We start from the raw sequence: 22,706 nt of genomic DNA, 5'->3' as shown, positions 1-22,706 counted from the left end.
AATATTTTGCTCTAAAATAGATTTGTGTTTATATGATTGTGGTTATGGTTGTGCTTTATTAATCCCTAATCTCTGCCATTACATACAATGAAACCAGAAAAGGTAAAAAAGAAAAAACAGCAATGTAATTATTGTAAAAAATAAATAAAAAGTCCATCCTATGTGTTAGTGCATGTTTGTAATATTTTAGGCAGGAAATGGCAGGAAATTAGTTTTCTTATTTTTATATTTTTTTTGGGGTGGGACCCCCAGACCCCCTGGAAGATTTTGTCCCCCCCCAATGTTGACGCCATGGCTACGGCCTTGAATTAATATTTTTTAATATATATTAGTTAAGGTGAAAACTCATTCTTTCTAATTGCCTTTTGTATTTAGTTTGTTGTCCTTTGCCCGCACCTCTGATTACCACGGTGGGCTACGTGCAGTGCGAAAGAAGTTCAGCACACATGCATATGAATAATTAATCATTGAATCCACACACATATATGCGATTTAGAGGCAAATATTTAATAAAAAGTATGCAATTATACAAAAGCATGTAGTAGGCATATCACGATTCACCTTCCCCAACGATGTTAAGCATTTGTAGTTTTTAAGTGAAGCAATTCGATTCAATAATCAATTCTTTTTTTAACCTGTTTAAGCGTGTTGTTTGTAACGCAGTAGAAGCCACATGTAAGCACACGCCTTGTGAGCAAATCCTGCTGTGGTTATATCCGGATTTGTGTGCTTGTATGAGAAGTTGCCCCTTTTCTTTTCAACAACACGTGCAGTTTAAGCATGTGACGCTGCGATGCGAACTTGGCTTGTGGAAGGTGTGCTTGCGTCCAGCTTCTGCCGTATTTCTTGTTTCTTTTTCTGTCTCGCATGTAGTTTTATTCACGAAAATCACGCGTGTGTCACGAGCGTGAGAAGTGATTTTGATCGACGCGTCGGTATAATCACATTATTGCATTCGGAGGATTTCACGAATTTATGTTCGAGCTTGTCAGAGATAATGCAATCGAATGGCAAAATCACTTTGAACTGAATGTCTAATAGTTGCTCTGCATCGGTCGTATGACATAATCGCGGGAGATTGGAAATTCTCCCCATTTATCCCTGTCCTGGGTCCTCCGCCTGTCGAGTTCTGATCCGGCAACAACGACTGTGCCAGTCAGTGGGCCTTTGCCCCAAATGAACGAACCGTTCCTCGAAACAACGACTCGCCCAAGCAGTGCGCCCGAGAATTTACTTCGAACAGACCACCCGATGCAGTTTTTCAAAAAAGCGCACGCTTTCGATTCAAATATAGACATCTTTTTTTTTTGGTTGAATTTGTAAGAAGAATCACTACATCGATGCTAAAGAAATAAACAAATGTGCGGCGTTGTAATTACGAGGTGCAGGCTTGGCAGGAGTTTGCAGAATTGCTTCTGAATGCCATGCACCCCCCCCCCCCCTTTGCCAATATGCGCTGGCGGAATGCGTTTCCTTGGATTCGTGTTTGCGTGCGCGCTTCCCTCGGTAATCAGTCCCACCTGCCCCCCGAGCGAAACTGCCGGCACCGGCGTCGGCGGCGTCGGAGGAGGGGGATGAGCGCGGAGTTTTCGCGGAATCGCTCTGATCAACAACAACGCAGCTGGGACAGATGCCTGCCCGCCGATGGGACTCACCTCCGCTCGGTACCCCCCCCCGTCCACTGCCCCCACCGTCGGGGATTACCGGATCGGGGGGTGGGTTGCACGACGGAGGGAGGTGGCGAGGAAGCAATTATTTTCACCTCTGTTCTACCCCACCACAATAATCCCCCCCCCACCACCAATGCTGTGGTGCGTTCCTGTCTAACGCTGGGCAGGTCCTGCGCTTGCGTGCGGGCCACTCCTCTGATGACTTTGAACGTTGCGCGTGTTGTCTTCGGAAACTTGGACCTTGATGGCTCCGGGTGAGCGGGGGGTGGGTGGGGCGGCTGGAGTTGCAGGTTGTGAGTGATGAGGTTCGTCTCCTGAAACGTCTTCTTGATCGCTTAGATCATCGCCAGGCAATTCTAAAAGCGCAAGTGCTGCCACAGATATATGTGAACCCCCCCCCCCCGCCCCGCCCTAAACTGAGTGCTGTTCATTGAGAATTCTGGGTAATAAATGTAATAAATGACGTTCCATTCTATCGTGCCACGTAAAAAGAAAGTACATTTGATCAGATAATATTATTATTGGTAAGTGATCCATTGCAGCACTCAAAGTTACGGCAATATACTCTTATCAAGTGGGATACAGTAAATTTTAGCTGTGACGGTCCCACCTGATGACGGAGACTTGTGTTGCCTCCGAAACGTCGTGATTTATTATTTTATTTCTATTATTATTTCTATTAGTTATTATTTTTATTATTTATTTTTACCTACGTGACTTTACCGAAAAAACCTAAGAGTATGAATCCTTGCAGTCACGAAAGCTTCAAATCTAGAATTACGGCAATATCTTTATCTTTTACTGGAGACGTTTGACCATACTTCATCACGCCGGTCCGTGAGAGTTACTGAAGGGGGTGCTCAGGACTGGTTCAGATATCACTCGCCGCTGATGCTCGTTGTGGTGTTGTCACGTTTTGACCTGCACCTCGTGGACATCTGTGAAAAAGAGCTTTATAGCTCTTTGGATTCCTCCGCTATAAATACTTTTTCTGATTTTGGGTGGGAATCAAAAATCTGAGTTGCAGGTTCATAGCGGAGTGCACTCACGGCTGTGCCACTGCACCACCCACTTACCAAGAACACGTGGTAAACGATCAGTATTTTACTTAGCATGCATTCCTCTGCTGATGTGTCCCGGAAGGGAAAAACCGGCACAGAGGTTGCGCGCTTAGAACAAGTGTTGCCGGATAACGTAGGCTTGAAGACCTATGGACCGGGAGACTTGTGTATTCGTATAACACGTTCCTTCGGAGTGGGCAGGTAGGATCTTGGTTGGACAGCGCATTCGTGCACGATAGACAAATATGCACGACAGACAGACAAATAATCCCTGGTGGGCAGTGTGTAACCTGTTGTTCCTACCTGTATAATATTACATGTATCTCTGTGAAATGTATTTCGATTTTAGATTGATTGTATTTCTTTCACCAGGAAGGGCCCAATCAGCTGTTTGGCTCTATTTCATGGGTGTCCTGATACGGGACATATGTTACACAGCGCAGATCTTCGTCACACAATCAAGGTCACATAGGTCGCGATACAAACAGGGAGAATCGATAGGTGCATGACATGTTACAGGAAAAGGGAACTAAATTGCGGAAAATGTAAAAGCAACAACACGATTATGACGGTTGTTGTCCTTCCCCCTCACCTCCAATTACGTACGGTGCGAAAGAAGTTCAACATACGCACGCTCGCTTGATGGATTGCCCCGTCGCACCTCGTGGTGCGCTCACCTCCGCTCGCAGACTCTTCGTGAGCGGCAACTTGCCCCAGAAAGTCTGTTAAGTCTATGTGGGGGATCTCTGTATCCTCTTTAGACATGGTGGTTACCGATCTTAGTACTATCCAGGCCTGCTTAGCTTCTGAGGTTTTGTCGCATTCTTGATGGCTTGATCACAGGCCGGTTTTAATACACTAGCCAGCGTGTACGATAAAATCAACTCTATAATTAATCATTTAAGGTATCTAATTTTACTTACCACTTGCACAACCACGGACAGCAACCATGCATGTTTGCGTGCACACCAAGGGCCCCAAGCTGACGGATCGTACGAAAGTTCTCACTGTGAATAATGGCCCTGTCTGCGTGTAACGCCACCCCACCACTGTGGTTTGTGGGCAAGATGCTTAATCTGGCATTATGTATAGTCACATCCTGCACGCGATTATTATGATATTTTAACGTGCACAGGCCAAAAAGGTCGTTTTGCTAAGTAGCTTGTTTTTACACGGTTGTGATAATAATTTAACGCGCAATTTGATATGCTGCGTTCAAGTTTAAAACGTGGACTTAATTGCTCCGAAAAAGTTAATAAAAGGCATTCGTGAAATACACTGCACTACTGTGTTACAAGCTTCGCACTTGCACTACATTAACTTCTGTTAACAGTTTACGTGGAGCAAAGGCAACGACCCACCTGCTGTCATGATTTTCTCAGACGTGCATTTCCTCGAATGGCATTACCGTAGAGGTCAACGTCCCTGCGCGATTGCATTTCAGTGATGCCATTTATCAAAATGAATATTGGAAAATGTTAATAACCACCGCACCCACTTCTTGGACCGAATCAGATGACAAATGCTATTGATCTTGTGTGATTCTTTAGGCAGTGCGTACTTCCCCCCCGCCCCGCCGCCCGATCTCATCAGTTCGCAGAAAGCTAAGCAGGCTTGAGCCTCGTTAGCACTTGTATGGGCAACTCTCAGGGCTTGCCAGGCGTTGTAGGCACGGGCCTGAGAGGTGGCTATGAGATGGCTGTGTTGAGTGTCAACTCTGCCAGCAAGGTTCTTCTGTGGTTACTCAGGGTTCCTCCCATATGCAAAAATGAACATTAATTGGTCAAACGTTAATTAAGTTCATCGGTCAAGCATCCCAATCAGGATACTTTTCAAAGGGATTTTTGAGTCTTAAATCAGGCTTTTACAACATTTAGGGTTTTTATATTTGGCTCGACTGATTTGTTAATTCTCTGGAACACTCTTTAATAGAATAGGAATTGGCCACACATCCAAATGCTTAACATATAACCTGCACATTACTGCATTGGGATTACCCATTGCAACATCGCCCCAACTGCGAAAACTTGGCAGGATCATCCTGATCAAGAGTCTTGAGACTCGGTGAGCCTTTCCCGGGTAAACAGACGTAACAATGATAATATCAACACATATCCCGATGTAGTAGGACCCTTTCTGAAACGAATCTTACGATTCGATAAGGACTTGCTGGATAATTAACTGGCATTACCATTCCGTGTGTATGTGTGTTGAACTTCCTTCACACCTTACATAGCCAACCGTGCGAATCAGAGGTGCGGGGGAAGGACAACAAACTAAACACAAAACGCAGTTCTAAGGAAATTAGTTTTCAATCTAGGCGTAAAAGTGGATTGCTCCAATGACTTCCTAATATTGGATGGAACAGCGTTCCAGACGGCTTGCAGAAGCGCATCTGAAAGCGTGCGATGCTGTGACTGTCTTTGTTTCACGGTGAGCAAAAAGCCGCTGCTAGGATGACTGAGTTTGCCTGATGGTTTATGCTCCTTGACGAGCTCAGCAAGGTATCGAGGTTCATTTGTGGCAAGCACTTTGTGTATAATGAGTGCTACCTTATTAGTGCGACCTATTATAATCCACCGCTGCCGTGTCCATTTTGATTGTCGCAAATTTCCAACGGGGATAGCACCGAACATTTGATTTGGTCACGCTACCCCAAAGTTGGTTATCGACACGTGCGGCTTTAAACCCGGTGTGTGTGTGTGTGTCTGGCATCACGCGAGCAATCCGTCTGGACGTCTGCGTCTCAACCGTCAGCGTGGTTCCTGAGAGTGCATCGTAACTCGAGCCGCCCCGTGCCGCAGACTCCCGCGAGCGTTGTGCGCGCCGCGGACGGCGGAGTGGCGAGGGGCCCGGCGCACAACGCGTGACACTCGGGCAATGTCCCCGAGGACGTGTATACAGTCTGCGCTCCCTCTCTCGCTCTCTCGCGCCAACAGGAAACGGCTTATTTATACAACGCGGGATTTTCTGCGGCGCGGTCGCTGAGTGCTCCTCAAGGACGCGTGTTTTTTTAGCGCCGTAGCTCACGCAGGTGTGTTATTGATCGTCGCCGGGCAGGTAGAGATGTGACACGTGTTCCTGCGCGGACAGGTATATGCCTGCTGGCTAATGTTTTCAGTCGGAGGTCATAGCATTGTGGCTTGATTGGCGGTGGTGGAAATAACATGGCAAAAATGTACGTCCTTTTCTGGCCGGTACCGATTCGGCGGGTGAACTTGGTTCCGAAACGACGCAGTTTAATATCCTGTAAATGTATATGCAGTGTGTATTTATTTATCATTAAATATTAATTTAAACATGCCGAGCATAATGGTAATGATAATCTGAAGACGGAGGGCCCAAGATAGGACAGGGTGTGGAAGAGGTTTTAGTTAAATATCTGCTGCTGGGCAGACTAAAGAGATACATATAAATTATTTGCGTAAATGCACTTATCAAGATTTATACTTTATTATCTGTTTATCATTTAATGTGCAAGTTGTCAAGTACAATTCCGCTACATTTGTATCTCTGCTTAACATCACAAATAAAGCTACCAGTGTGATTCTGGTTACGAACGCATACAAATGAAACACATCCTTCATTTCATTCCCATATTCCATGTGCCGATACCACTGAGTGTAAGGGAAGTCACCAAGTGTCGGATCGCGATACAAATCACTCGTGGAGTGTTGTGTTGTGTGGAAGCCGCACACAGTTGTTAATCCCATGTGCTAGAGGTGGAACGATTAACCAACTAAAACTCAATTTTATACAGCGCCCTTCAACCGAGGCCTCACCCTTGACGAATAAAACCCTTAATAGTTACAACTGAGTAAAAAAAAAAAATACTTAAAAACAATGTGAAAGGAACGTAGCCTACACGGACCGGGTATCCATTTGCAAACAGATAAGTGTTAAGATAGGACCTTAAACACATCGATTCCTTCACCCCACCGCTCCCGTGGAAATTCAACGACCGTTTTCTCCAGCTTCATGAGATAGTAAGAGGCACGCAGAACTTGTGCCCGGTGTCCATATGGTTATCCAAACCTGGTCACACACCCCGCCCGCAACTCCTGGATAAAAAACGACACACTCCCAAATGATTGCGCTAAAAAATAAAAAGTGTGTCTTTATAATTTTGAGAATACAGTAATTGTCTCCACTCAGCGTCACGATCCAAGAATTAATTATTTTATTTACATTGCGGTTAACGGCGGTGCGTCTGTCTCGTGGATGCAGAGGTGACGTGAACCCATTACGTAAAACATGCACCAATTAAACAAATATATATGTTACTAGCAGTAGTACCCGGCGTTGCCCGGGTGAAACATATATTTCTTAATAACCTTACATATATACACACCCTCACCACTCACCACTCACCCTCACCACTCTCCCTCACCACTCTCCCTCACCACTCATCCTCACCAATCACACCCTCACCAATCACCACTCACCCTCAACACTCACCCTCACCACTCACCCTCACCACTCACCCTCACCACTCAACCTCCCCTCACCACTCACTAATCACCACTCACAATCGCCACTCACAACCGCCCTCACGATTATATTTTTGCCCCAGTCAACGCCGGATATTTCCCATTCGTAGCAGTTTATATCAACTCTATAAGCAACTTATATTAAACAGGAAGCGCGATCCTAAAGTAATTTACAACCTTCGATTAGTCCTTTGTGCGATTCAAAGAATCGATTCCTGGCATGTTGGGGGTTTACATTTTGAATGATAGAGTTTCATTTTCATTGTTATTTTATTTTTTAATTTTGTCAGGAGTTTTTAATAACATTTTTGCCCCGGTCAACGCCGGATATTTCCCGTTCGTAGCAGTTTATATCGACTTTAACCAACTTATAGTAAACGGGAATCGTCCGAATCTAAAGGAATCTACAACCTTCGATTCCTTTGCGCGATTCAGAGAATCGATTCTTGGCACGTCGGGTTTAAAAGTAATTACACAGTTGTTTTTTCATTGGTATGTAATGTTTGAAAGTTTTCATAATATTTTAAATGTATTTCCCCCCCGGGCAACGCTGGGTATATCGAGTTTATACCACAAAGTCGTCGCTTGACACGGGTGGGGTGTGGAGGCCTAGTACCGTGCAGAGCCTCCGGCCTCGCCTAAATTGCCCACCCGGCTGAGGCTGGGTACAGGGGCCGTTACCCCCCCCCCCCACCGCGCTACAATAATACTGTGTAATCGCTAGAATTTTATTATCTAGCGACCCTATAATAGTAATTGCACACATTGTGGTGGGGGGGGAGTGAAGAGGACGTGAAACTTTGATGAATTAACCTGAGAGTCGCGTGTTAATGCGTGCGCATATTTTTAACGGGAATTAAAAATGGCGTCCACCCCGCAGCGAATGCGTCGCTACCCGTTGCCAGGGGCAACCGCCGTCCAATGAAACTGCGTATGGTCCGGCGACACACAGACACAACAACAACAACAACCGCCATTCGCCACTAAGTGGCGGTGACGTCACCACGACGCTTGTGCCAGGCCATGTGCACCCTGAGGCCACGTGAAGTGTCGAACGCCCGCTGGCAGGAGGTCACGGGGCAGACCCAGGTGCCACGGGTCGACTGACCGAGATGACCGAGACGACTGGCTGATGCACCACCTGTGCCCCCTACTGTGCCAACTTGCTGTGCTTTAGCCACCCGGCGCTCCGCTCGTTGTTGTGAGCGTCGCTCCTCCGCCCTCCGTTGTTGTTGGAGGGCGACTGCCTCCTACTGCCCAGTAGCGTCCTTCACACAGACACACACACAGACAGACAGATTTGCGATTTTATATATATAGATTATACTGGTAGGAACCTCCTGGTTACACCAGCCCACAAGGGATTATTGTGTTCGTCGTGCAGGGAGGGGCTGGGTGGGGAGGGAGGGGCTGGGTGTGGAGGGGAGGGTGGGGAGGGAGGGGCTGGGTGGGGAGGGTGGGGCTGGGTGGGGAGGGGAGGGTGGGGAGGGGCTGGGTGGGGAGGGTGGGGAGGGGCTGGGTGGGGAGGGGCTGGTCACCCGTGGTGCCCTTATAAAACTCAACGTTTAACCTACTCACGCCGGCTTGTGCCCGCCCTCACAGTCGGGCATATTTGCGGAATACACCACGCCGCCGTTGACCCTGGCCATTGACCGAGCAATCCAACGTTCCTACCAGCTCCTTCGGCAGGAATGTGTTTTGGGTCTTTCGGTAAAGTCACGTAGATAGCTTATTCAAAGAACCTATCTACGTGACTTTACCGAAAGCATATTAATTCCTGCAGTCACGAAAGCTTTAAGTCAAGATTTAAATATATATGTTCCTCCATAAGCAATTCGATGCGTCTATCATGAGCGGGAGCCTTGACATTAATTGACGAACCAATGCACCATTCCACCCCCTGCCATTGTACACGCAGCCCGAGTGAGCGCTCTGCAGCTCTGCAGCAGACTGCACGCCCGTTTTCTTATGCTCGGTTCATGACATTCGGATACTTTTACATGCGCGAGAACACCCGGCGTATCTGTAGTTCGAGCCAAATGACTTTGGCCTGCGGTTGAATGATCAACTCCCCGCTGCCGTGTCCACATCATTGCTCCGAAGTCTGGCCTCGCTTTGGCCGGATTGCTTCCACAGCTTCCCCACGCGTCTCCGCCGTCAATTCCCACAGCAGCACGTGCCCCGGTTATACGTAATTAATTGATTTATTAATTTTGCGACCAGACATGCGATGCGTGGTCCGACCGCTGTGCTCCGATATTCGTTCGGCAGATGGAACGATTTATGCGAAGTTGAGAAATTACCCTGGTGTCTGTGTTCTGCCTGTGTGTGTGGGTACGTGCGTAGAGTGGCGTGTACCGCGTATGGGGAGCGGTTAGCGCGCTGCACTAGGAACCCGGTGATCCGAGTTCGATTCCTGCTCACGGCCAACACCCGTGACGATTATCTGAACCGGTCCCAGGCTTCCTTTCGGTCGACTCAGCCGCAAATGAGTACCTGGTGTGGTGTGTAAACATCGCTGCCAGGGAGACAAAGGCATCCGGGCGTGGTGCTGTCCACCCACCCCCTCGTGTGCCGTGCCGGCCTTCAGAGGTGCTGCTCGCTGTCCCAACAGTCTGTTAAGGCTACACGGGGCGGGGGAACTTTATCTTTGTTTGGCAGAGTCGCGTGTACTGCCTGGCCCGGCGAAGCCGCCCGCTCGGGAGGCCGTGTGCGCAGGGGAGGCAGCGCACGACGGGGTCACGGGCTTCATCGGCAAGCTCTGGGAAGGGGTCAAGAGGCTCACCCTGCAGGTTAGTAGCACATCCTGCTTCTGCATTGAACACAGTGAGGTGAGTCTCACCCCGCATTACGTACACACACACACACCGTGCATTGAGCTTCAGCACGGCGATATGGGACTCACCTGCAGTTAATGCGCCCTGCATTTCACTTCGTTTGTATGTTGAACTTCTTTCGCAGCGTACGTAGCCGGCCGTGCTCATCCGAGGTGTCTCGCACTGCATTGTGCTTAAGCCCAGTAATGTGGAACTTTTACAATGTACGCTTATAAAGAAATAGCAGCGTTAACGTTATTACTTTCTATTATTGTGTCAGTTCGTTGGCATTCTTAGATGAACTTCAGTTTTCCACAATGGAGAATACAAATATGTGTATGGAGATCATGAAAGTAGCCCAGTGTTCCTCTGAGAGGACAAAAAGCAACTTCTCCCCACTGTCTCATTAACAATTACAATTGCTTAGCAATTACCATTGTGGGGTCCGTTGTTATTACATTTTTGATTCACAGCGTAGGATATTCTGGCATACGCACTCCTATTTCTGTCAAAGATTGCCTCATTGAAACTCATGAGTACCGGATATTGTCCTTTTTTTGGGGAGCGCATGGAGAATCGTCCGATATTCAAATAAACCAATTATTGTTGCTTTCGTTATATCGTTTGCAGATGTTGAATGTCCCCACGGCGTTCCGTAGCAATCTAAGGCCACCGGGGTCAGCGTAGTGGACAAGAGTAGCCCAACGCTGTCGACAAAGTCATATTCCCCCTTCTCAAAGGGCCCAACGTTGCTTTTGGGCCAAGGCGTAATTCTGGCTGCTTGGTTCTCCTGCCGAGCCAGAGCGACGTTGAGCGACTGAATGCCCCAAGCGACGGCGCTTCAAGCCGCACGGAGCAACAACAAAAAAAAACCCTCCACGATGGTCTTGTTGACACTGAGCAAATGGCTTCGAGCTCCATGGAATTGTTGTTCCTTTCCTTTCATATTATTAATTCGATTTTTTTTTAGTTGCTTCATATTTAAGCGTTATTAAAAACGACGCGTCACAACAGGACGAGGCGAACGTTCCAAGAAGGCCTCCAAATTTCTGCTCGCCGTGTTGTTTTTGGGGAGTGTAGCGATATGTTTTACATGACTTATTGGACAAAATAATCACTGTTTGTTCAGCGTGATGCACATTAACGCAACGCTAACACGTACAGCTGCGCCAGCCCCTCCCCCTCGTGCCTCAACCGCACGGCGATGCCGAATCGCAAAGTGGAATATCTCCACTTTGCTTCGACTGCGTTTATTTATTTAAAATAAACATTTAAACATTCATGCGTTTCGTGTTGGCACCAGATATTAAACATTTTACTGCAGGGACCCCCCCCCCCCCCTAACAGGAAAAAAATAACAATCTCGCAATGTACAAACTCACATGACGTTCAATAATCCCGTAGCATAAGGAACGTATAAATATCTCCGCACGTCAAGTTCCATCGTCATTTGAAACCGTAAGGTTATTGCAAAGGATAATTCGGTCAAGCCAAATCAATACACGCATGTCCTTTATTCATCGAAGAAAGCCTCGCTTAGGATGAAACCTATTTTGCAATATGGTCCTAGTTAGGATATTTGGCCAGTTCCTCTTTAATGACGGAGGAAACCGGAGTGCCTGGAGAAAACCCACCATGCATACCACGGGATAACACTTCAATGTATGTGCATGTGGGTCATGAACCCACTTGCTCCACTGCATTGCCCTTGGCCAGCTCCCAACCCAGCGAGTTTGCGAGTTTCAGGGCGGGTGATTAAATGTATGAAAACACAAAAACACCCATTTGTCATTAACACTGCCTTACAGGAGAAATATATTTTTTTGAGCTAGCATTTCAGGAAATGACCCACGTTCTGCAATCGCCTGCAATGTGAGCATACTGTATATTTTACTGCTTTACACGTCACAGCCTTTTTGTCAATCCACTGCTGAATGAGTACCTCCCCACGCGATATGGATCATGGCAGTTGTTTGACCGTACTTTACCGCGCTGTTGCTCAGGACGGTTTGATAAAGGCATCGGCGCGTCGGAGCATAGACGTACGGTACAACGGATGTTGCTTCCGCTGCCCTCTGCTGCCCATAGGGTAGCCCCGCAACCTATAGCAACCTGTTATGCATGCTAGTTATCTATTCGACCACTATTCAGGCTCACCCCCCCCCCCATTCCTAGCTTCCGAAATCCGACTCGATTAGACCAGACGCTTAATTTGTGGTCGTAGACTCTTCAGCATTCAACACTGCACGTGGTGTTCTGCTGTTGTCTGTTTGCGCTCGAGGGAAATAAAAGTTTTGGCTTGGGCCATGGTACGTGCGCGACATCTGCCATAAACTATTGTTCAACAATTTTTTTTTTATTTGACCAGGTAAAGCCCACTGAGCTATATCGTTCTGGCTATCACAAATGATAGCTCAACGAGAAGTGGCTTATCATTTGGAAATTTGTATCGGGCAAAAAAAATCTGAACACACATTTTCTAAACGTGAAGGGAAAAACCAGAGGACCCGGAGAACAATCCACGCGACCACGGGGAGAGAGGGAGAGACACGCAAACTACAAATATACAACAGGCATCGTCAGGGTCGTGATCGAACCCACGACCTCCTGCATACCAGGGGAGGGAGTTAACATCTCGCCACCGCGGCGCTGCAGGTGGACCTGGAGGCGTGGTGTGTCACGGTGCCCAGCGACCACCTGTCAGTATCATCGGCGCCAGGGCCCAACGCCATCCCCGGCGCGGTGCGGGAGTGGTTCCTGGGTCCCCGCACGATGCCCGGCACCCTGGTGGTGTGCCTGCCGCGTGGACGCGCCATCAGCGCCGGCCACAAGCACACGGCGGTGCTGCAAGAGATCCCCTTCGACGCCTTGCGCCCAATTCACCAGGAAGGTGAGAGTTGTCTGGTGGTGGCGTGTTGTGTTTATAGATTCGACGCGGCATTAAATGTGAGTACCCCGTGCGGTGTAGTTGTGTCATAAACATCAACACCGGTGGAGATAAAGGATGCGCAGGTGTAGTGAAGGCTGCGTCGCCCTTGCTTGTCGGTGGTGGAGTGGTGGTGGGGCAGTAGTTAGCGCGGTGCGCTATCAATCCGGCAGCCTCCGTTCCATTCTTGGTCAAGCCTAATGTTCGTGGCGAGTGATATCTGAACTTATCTTGGGCCTTGTCTAGATTGTCGTATCCTTAAAATAATAAGTATCCGGTCCGGTATGAAAAAAACATCATCACTGGGAAAACAAAGGTGGCTGGGCGTGGTGCTGGCCACATTACTCTGTCATAGATTATCTCAGCTAAAACGTGCTCACTATAACAGCAAGTCTGTAAGCCTAAAGAATGGATATCTGTGTATAGATCTGCATGTTTGTGTGTATGCGTGTCTGTGCGTGAAGTTTTCTGGGGAGCTGTTAGCGCACTCTGCTGGGGCGCGGGTGACCTGCGATAATTTCCTGGCCGTGCGCGTCAGCGGGAATCGGAATCTTGACGTCGACTATTTTGCCGCGCGGTTTGTTACCGTCAGAAATTAGTAGGCCGAGGCAGCCACTTGGCTCTGCTGGCAGCAACTACTGCCTTCTACGCTGTACCGGCATGAATAGGCGCTCGCTAACAGCGCCAGCTTCTATGCGGCTCGAATAGGAACCTTTTTGCAACGATGCTGGAAACAGGACACACCCTTCCAGCAGCACAGCAACGTTCCTCCCGAAAGTAAAAAAAAAACACCCGGCACCTAAATTCCTATGTTCTTTGTGGGTGGCCTGTGTTGACAGTATAAACTCGGGTTCTCTTTTGTCTTCATTACAACACACTGCTGTGTAAATACAAAATACACTGTTTGAGGAACTGGCGTCAAAGAAGCTGTCACCAGATGCCTCCTCGCGTGCCCACCTGCTTTAGTCGCAGCATCGTGCTTTGCCGGTGCGTGACCTGTTTTAAAAATGATTCATAATCGAGGAAAACGAATTGTACCATGTTGTATGAAATTCACGCACAGGGCAAATATTTTATTGTGAAAATAATAAAGAGTGAAATTGAAAGGTATTTTTTGTGGCAGAGAGTGCGGTGTATGTTTTATACTTTGGAGCCTACTGCCTGTATGTAATTAGCATTGTTGAATGGATATTTCTGTAAAAAATGGCAAATGACTTTGATGTTTAAGCGATCATTTGTTCAAGAAATTGTTCGTGGCTCAGAGCGAAAGATGTGCTTTTTTATTCTGCTTTGTCTTCGGCATGAACTTCCCAGAGACTTTGAAATAAAATATTAATTTACAAATATGACCCCAAAAAAAGGAACATTTTTGCGAGCAGATGTTGTAGCTCGTAAGGATGTAAGATGATGATCTTGTTCCTAGAAATTCTACTATATTTATTTTTTAGCGACTTAAACGCGTTCACGTGAAAGAAAAAAACAAGAGCACATTTTTTTTTTCTTCCTCCAAACAAATTACTCACACCCCACAATTATAAGTATCACTTGGTAACTACTTTTAAAGGGCATAAATCATTGTCAAGACAGCCGCAATTGCAGTGAGTCCCTGAATAATACTTCGCAGGTGGAGAACTTCCGCAACGGTGTTAGATTGCTGGTGGCAATTCCCAGAGCATCGGCTAACCACCTTGGAGCTCCGTGTTCACGTGTTCCTGCACACACAGCTGTGTCACGCAGTCACATGGCAGTAAGAATGATACGCTCTTAGAATACCAATGCGCTTCAATTGTTTTCTCCCCCCCCCCCCTTTAACCCACACCCCCCCCCCCTTCCCACCCGCTGCCCCCACTCTGGGTTAACATGCGGGCTAATTAGAAACATGGGAGCATGCTTAATCATAGTCAATGCTCCGAATCCAAGCCAGGGGTGGTCACCAGAGAGGATCAGACCCTTTTTTTTTAAGGGAAAGGAAACACGTTCGCAACATCTCCCAACGCGGGCCGACTCGGCCAATTGTTTTGCCAGAGACAGATAGCAGTGGGGCAAAGTTCAAATTAATTCTTGTGCGTGTTGCTCCTGACCTGGGAAACGTGAGCACCTTGCTTGGCACGGCGTCACGGTGCCACCCAATTGGTGCTTTTTCCCTGTCAATTTGATTGGTTCCCCCCCCATAGTTTAGACCGCTTGGCTCCTCGCACGCTGGCACAGTGCGCTATGAAATCAGGCAAGAAAAATTGCTTGAAACATTTCTCCGCGCACACTTAATTTGGAGCCAGAGAGAGAGAGAGAGAGGAATTAATCTTTTCGTTTGTGACAACAATGGAATATAACCCAAACGGTTTCCCTTCTGGGTGATTTTTTTTTTTACACTTGGCCCGGTTGTTATTTGTTTGCAGTGTTCATGCTTCACGTGTCACGCTTCTTTTGAATGCTGGCAAAAGTCATAGCTTTTAAGCGTCAAAGAAGTTGTATATCTGGCCAAAAGGTCAAGCTGCTTTGGTGCATTTTTTAATTCACGATTATTAACGACGGCATTTTCAAGTGGTGATTAGATAATTTCCATATAGAAAAGGCATCGTGTTCTGCTGATCACTTTTGAGTTTTGTCCAAGACTACAAGTGACACTCCAGTGTAATAACAATACTGTAATTATAATGATAATGTAGCGATTTGTTCTGTTAATATGCATCTCTTAAAACCATAAAACCAGCACATGTCAAAACTTCGTGTAACCACAAACACTTATTATCAAAATATTATTTTAACAAAAACCCAAATGTAGTTATATAATTCCACGCACAAGTTTGGGACACAATTCGTTCCGTGCCCTGTCGGAGTGAGTGAGTACACGAAACCAGATCATTCACATAGCCCCAGAGAAAAATCACGCGTTTATTTCTAAACCATGTTTCCGTCCATGCCCCTGCTCATTAATCATTGTCACAATCTATCCACTGCTAGATGAAAATATCCCCAAGCCGTGGCCAACTCTTACGATCCTGCAACGTGGCGTTCCGCCGAGGACTTGCGCACGAGCTGATTTCACCACCACACCTGCTTAGTGGATGTCAGCTAGGGGTGTCCTCCTTCCTCTGGCTATCACTCAGGCGTTAGTCTTCTTGGTTCTTTCGCTAAAGTCACGTAGAAGGGAAGTAATAAAATAATAAAAATAAAACACAATAAAATAATTCTCACGACGTTTCGGCCACAACGCAAGCAGCCGTCCCTTCTACTTGACTTTACCGAAAGAACCAAGAAGATGAATCCCTGCAGTCACGAAAGCTTTAAATCGAAATTTCAGGCGTTAGTCTCGACCACCAGCTATCGTTCCTTCGAGTGGCGTGTCCTGCCTGCCACGCTGACTTGCCTTTCCTAACACTCAACCTGATGCCTCGCTACCTTCCGTCTGTCGTCGAATTGCGGTGTCACCTCTTCCCGCCTCTCAATGTAATTCCAAGCGTACATGGCTCCATGCTTCTTTCTTGGTTGCACTTTCCAGCCTTTTTGTTCCTTGTTTGTTGTTGTCGTTGTCCGCGTTTCTCCTCCGTGCGTCATAGCAGGACATTTTCACTGATTAAAACACCTCTTCTTTCGCAATATCGTTTTTTGTTGGCTTTCGTCAAAAAGTTCAGCTTTTCCAAAAGTGCTCTGATCCGCTCTCATTCGCCTATTCACTTCACCCTTTATATCCCTGCCGCCTTCGTTACCCTTTCTCAGTACGCATGTTCTGATGTGTTTTCCAGTCGTGTCCCTCCGCAAAATATCTGTTTGCTGAGCTCACTTTTTGTACGTTGCCTCTCGATTGTGCATGTTTATGATCCACACGTCGTAGTGGCAACGTGCACTTGAATAACAGAAACACGTTAACTTAGCAATCAGTGACAGTCAAAGGAGGCAACTTGCCCGAGAGAGACATACACCACTTTGGCAAGATGTTAACTACCTCACCTGGTACACAGGAGGTCGCGGGTACGACCCTGACCCTGACGTCTGCTGCTGTATATTTGGAGTTTGCGTGTCTCTCTCCCCTTGGTCATGTGGGGTTTTCTGCGGGGTCCCCCGGTTTTTCCGTCCACATTCAAAGTCAACGCGCGTTTAGAGTACTTGGCAGCTGTTAATGTCCACACGATAAGCCACTTCGTTGAGCGATCATTTGTGGCCAGGTCGCTTCTGCTAAAGAGCTACATAGCTCAATGGGCCTTACCTGGTAAAATAAAAATAGTTAATTAAAAAAATCAGCTCGTATGCAGATGCTCGATGGATTGCCACATCGTGGCAACGCGAGAGATGACCACGACTTGGGGGGGTGGATGTTTTTTTATAGCAGTGGATAGAACACGGCTGACGGTAACAACGATGGCTATCTCATCGAGTCGCCTGACCCTCTCCCCCCTGTCGCTGTGTGGCGCGCAGGCAACGCCTTCCCGTGGACGGTGAGCCTGAGCGACGTGAGCGCCTACACGCTGCTCGCCGGGCCGCACGCCGCTCTGTCGCTGCTGGAGCCGGCGGGCTGCACGTCCACGCTGGCTGTCACCTCCGACAAGCAGCCGGGCGATGCGCAGGGCCAGGCCTACGTGGTGTGCCTCCACGTGGATCTGCTGCCCGTGGAAGTCCGAGCCTGCAACGCGCAGGTCCGGTCTCGGTCGTGCGTCTGTGTGTGTGCGTGTGAGAGAGCTTCCTAATGGCACTTGCCCCAGCAGTCTGTTAAAAGGCGATACGGGAGGTCTTGTGTGAGAGTGTGCGGAGCAGTAGTAGTTCAGCGGTTAGCGAGCTGCGCTACGAACCGTGGCGACCCGAGTTCTAATATCTGAATTGGTCCTGGGCCTCCCCTAGGTCGACTCAGCCTCAAATGAGTACCTGGTGCGGTGCGTAAACATCATCGCCACTAGGGAGACGAAGACGGCCGGACGTGGTGCTGGCTACCCACCGCCTCGTGTGCCGTGCCGGCCTTCATAGGTGCTGCCCCCTAACAGCACTTGCCCCTCCAGTCTGTTAAGGGTCTACGGAAATATTTGTGTGAGCGTGTCTGCGTGCGCTTGTGGTGGCACAGTGGTTCAGTGCATCGTCCTTTGAACTTGTTGACTTGAATTTAACTCCCGGCCTCAGGCTGGTTCGAGTGGCAGGTAGTATCTGAACTTGTTTTGGGCCTCCTTTAGGTTGACTCGGCCTTCAATGACTATGTGGGGTGGTGCGGTAACATTAGCATTGGGGAGATCAAGTGTGTGGCGCTGGCCACACAACCTCTCATGCGCAGTGCCCGGTTTTTGTAACTGCTATTGACTTCCCTCAGAGCGGTACACATTTTATCGGCCCGAGAGCAATGGGAGAGTTGAGACCCGACTGTAATTTGAACATTCATCTTTGCGATTGTGAGTTGTGGTCTCCAACATCATGATCACCTGATCATGTATTTATTTGTAATACACAAATAAGTACTGTACTGGGTGTATGATGCGAGATTAGTTTTACACAAGTTGAGTATAAATAATGTTCAGCAATTGAGCAGTTTAATAGCATTGTAAAGAAGTCTAAATATTCCAAGCCACGGTCTAGATCAACGACTCGAAAAACAAGATTTAAATTATATTAGTTTTCATAAAACTGATCCAAAACACCGATACATATGGAAATAATATTGGGGAAACAACTATTTGCCTTATTACACATGCAACTTGAATGTCAGACTGTTTTGTAAACCAGGCCGCCGTCTTCACAGTGGCTGTTTTACAATTTATCGCTAAACGTCTGGCTCGCCACACCATCATTTGTCATGTCAGCTGCTTTGAAACGTCGGTCATTCTGTAAAAAAAACATTCCATGTAATTTTTTTGTTGGCCACTTTATTTCCGGAACACCGTCTCACTACACTCCGACCGTGTCCGTCCGGTCACGAGCTGCGTTGGCTTCCGTTTGGCTTCCAGTTGCTTAACGGATACGTCATAAGGTCGCACTCATCACGCACAAAGTGCTTGGCACAATTGAACCACAAAACCTCGCTGATTTTGTCAAGGAGCATAAACCATCACGCGGACTCCGGTCATCGTCACAGCGGCTTTTGGCTAACCATCGTACAAGGACGGTCACCACATCGCGCGCTTTCAGATGCACTTCTGCGGCCATCTGGAACGCTCTTCCTTCTGAAATTCTGAAGCGACTGGAGCCATGCACTTTTAAATCTAGATTGAAGGCTCATTTCTTTAGAACTGCTTTTTGTGCGCAGATCGTTGACCTTCCGTCGCACCTTGGCTACGTACGGTGCGAAAGAAGTTCAGCATGCACGCGTTCGCTTGATAGATTGTCCCGTTGCACCCCGTGGTGCGCTCACCCTCCACTCGCCAGCTCACTCCCCTTTGGATGTCGCCGCCTCGTGCCGGGGAAGCGTTGGTGATACGTTCGTCACACATGTAGGGAGAGAACCACCCATGTTGAAGTACATGATGAATGCCTGCTAAGCCGTTTAAAACGTGGCCTACTTAATTTTCACAACGCATGCCAGCGCAGAACATGCCTCCTAACTCTTTTGCGCATAGTTTCCTATGATGTGCTTTGCGTTTCACTTTGCACCATATTAAAACGGTAAGCTTTTAGAATTTGTTAATAATTCCGGGGACATTAAACTCTCATGCAGGTTGTATTATAATACTGACTTGTGTGGGTTTTTTTTTTCTTCCTGACATTTTTGTAAGTGCAATAAAAAATATTGGAATTTGGCCGCTGTGTTTAAAACCTGCATTTGGCCGCAATTTTAAAAGGGCTCAGGAGACTGGATTTTAGGTCGGGGGAAGGTTAAATGTGGCATGAATTGTAAATGAAATTGCACCAACCCTCAGTCAGACTTGTTGGCACTAAACAGCTCGCATTTTTTCCCCCAAACTTGCATCTACAAAACATTTTTTTCTTAAACACACAACTACCGCGTTCGCGTTTTGGAATGGAACGCAAGTTGCAGTGTGAACGTGATAAATGGAGGTTAAATGACTAACTTCTGCGTCGCATTTCAGAATGCTACCGGGACTTCTAAAAAACGATGTTACAGACTTTAAAGCCCTCTCCCCCCACCCCCTTTTTTCAATCCACTGCTGGATCAAGGCCCCCCGATGCTGTGTCGGTCTTCGGGATTGTTGGACCATACTTCACCTTGCTGTTTGGTGTGGGTTGGTGAAAGGGGTATCGATGACCCAGGATCGGTTCAGCTGTCACTCGCCACTGATGTTAGACGTGGCTATAAACCCGAACCCAGGTCGCCAGGCGCATCGAGCAGTGCACTAACCCACTGTTCCACCGCTCACCAAAAAATATATTACTATTAAAATCAGCGATTCGCAACAGCCCATTATGAATTGGTTTTAACACATATTTTTTTTACGTATATACAAGTACAGGTTGATCCATGCACAGCTAATGACCTCCTTCTCAGTAGGTTTTTCCCGACAGGTTTGTGAGAGCAAAAGCACCACATCAATACAATTAGGAGAGTTCATATATTTGACAATTAAATGGAGATTTGCCTCGAGGTGTCTAGAAGTTTTGGTATGAAGTGGGCTATCTCTAAAACAATTGCAATACAGTTTAACTTCGTGTTGTGGCGCTTCCCACTGTGATGTACGTATGCACGTATGTTGAACTCCTGTGCGCCGTACGTAGCCAACGTTGCTATTTCGGAGGTGCGATCGACGTTTTGTCAAAACCCGCCGCTCGTCCGCTTTGCGAACGCGAACGCGGTTCTGTCCCACAGCTGCGGCTCCTGTGGGAGCTGAGCGACCTCATGGGGAGGACGGCGCTCCGGCTGCAGCGGAGGGAGGCGGTGCTGCTTCGGCGCAGCTCCGTGTCGCCCGACGTGGCCGCCACACAGCTGGCGCCGGGCTCGCCAATCCGCAGCAGCGTCAGCAACGCGCAGGGCGACGCCAGCTCGTGCAGCCCCTCGGCGGACGTCTGCACGACCACCGAGGTGAAAGCGGCCGTTGTCGTCGTCGTCGTCGTCGTCGTCGTCATCAAATACAGATGTTGAACTTGATAATTGGTTTTTTACCCTTCTATCTGGCAACAAAACTAACACATTTTTTTACGAGGAGTCATGTTTGCATAGACCACAATACCTGCAGCCATAAGCACTGTCCTTGAAGTTGATTGGTCCACACCCGAGACAACTTTCCTTAGAGCCTAGTCTCACATGGTGTTGGACCAGATGACGCCAAAAGGCGCACAACTCAAAGACAATTCACCACAACTCAAAGACAAATCAACTTCAAGGACAGTGCTTATATTATCAGAGTTGTGTTTTTTGTTTGCATTATGGCTGCAGGTATTGTGGTCTATGCAAACATGACTCCTCGTAAAAAAAGGTGTCAGTTTTGTTGCCAGATAGAAGGGTAAAAAAACAATTATCATATTTTTTACTGGCAAATGAGGTTCCAATGGTGGAGATGTTGAACTTCTTTCGCACTGTACTAGCCAACCGTGCTGTTTGGAGGTGTGGGGGAAGGACAACAAACTAAATTGAAAAGCGGTTAATGTTGCGAAAGAAGTTCGACGTACACACATACAAACAGAAAACCCGTAGGTGCCCACTGCACATTTCGTGATTTCTTTCCACTTTCCTCTGCCTTGTGCCAATATGCTCAAGTATTGCCACATCTTTCTGGCACCAATCTCTTACGTCGTCACCAAGTCTCTTTCCAGTTCCTTCCATTTTTTTCCCCGAACAACAAACACACTTTTAATTTCCCTGTTGTTGTCCATCATACATGTGTGTCCAAATAGTGCCCAGTTTCCTTCTCAAATGTTCGATTCATACCTCGGCCATTTTTCCCCCACAGCTTATGAGATAACGTGAAGACGCTGAATCATATGAAATAGACTTGGACTATTTAGTTTCGCACATGCCGTTCAAAACGTAATGGGCTTTCAGTTTAGAACTCTTAATTAGTTTCTACGAAGCGTAATGTAATTGATTTAAATTAGAAAATGTGTTGTCACACGTAATCTTATAAACACGAAAGTGCACCGAGACCACCAATGCGATTTGGACCGAGGTAATTTAATTTTTGAAAGTTCAAAGTCTCAGCTACTTTCTTTGTTGGTAGAATGCCCGCAAATTGCACTTTCTCAAGCAATTTGCCGGTAACTCGGTTAGCTTATTTAAATAGAGCATCAGAATCACCGGAATTGCATTAACACTCGTGTAAGGGCTTTCCTGTCACTGTCTGGCTCTGAATTTGACTACACTCACAGCAGCCGTGCCATCATAGATGAAGCGACATTTGCAACACATTTACAGCATATCTATCAGAGTTTAGGCAATGGACTTTTGTACATAGGAACATTCCTTTAGATTTGAAGCTTTCGTGACTGCAAGGATTCATATTCTTGGGTTTTTTCGGTAAAGTCACGTAGGTAAAAAAAATCTAAATTAATAAAAGTAAAATAAAAATAAAATTTTACTTTTATTTTACTTTTATTAATTTAAATTTATGAACATTCCTTTGTATGGGGTTTTTTTTTCTTCCAAAAATATGTTCCCCCCGTTCAATCGAGCAAGGGACGGCACCCATGTCCCGTTCACAGCCCTGAGCCAAAAGTGAAAATCCCACATTCCTGTGGCAAGGCCGAGTCTTTCCATAGAACAACAATCGTGACATCCCCCCCCCCCCCCGCCGCCGCCCCCACCAAAGTGGTACCTCGTTTGATCGATCCCGGGCGGATGAAGAGCTGAATTGACCTCCGACCTTAATTTTGACTTGCAA

At 47.2% G+C, this 22,706-nt stretch overlaps 1 protein-coding gene across 1 annotated transcript in view; it reads left to right on the top strand.

Moving 5' to 3' along the window:
• The window catches only part of LOC144931718 (intermembrane lipid transfer protein VPS13B-like), a 301,466-nt gene that overhangs the window by 159,942 nt on the left and 118,818 nt on the right, over window positions 1-22,706 (top strand). The window contains 4 exon segments of the mRNA XM_078855932.1: window positions 9,883-10,013; window positions 12,693-12,927; window positions 17,377-17,594; window positions 20,699-20,911. Coding sequence (XP_078712058.1) covers window positions 9,883-10,013; window positions 12,693-12,927; window positions 17,377-17,594; window positions 20,699-20,911 — 797 coding nt within the window.

This window comes from Lampetra fluviatilis, chromosome 4 (assembly GCF_964198595.1).
Source record: "Lampetra fluviatilis chromosome 4, kcLamFluv1.1, whole genome shotgun sequence".
Lineage (NCBI taxonomy): Eukaryota > Metazoa > Chordata > Hyperoartia > Petromyzontiformes > Petromyzontidae > Lampetra > Lampetra fluviatilis.
The sequence above is the reverse complement of the archived record's forward strand: the minus strand, read 5'-3'. Positions and strand labels throughout refer to the sequence as shown.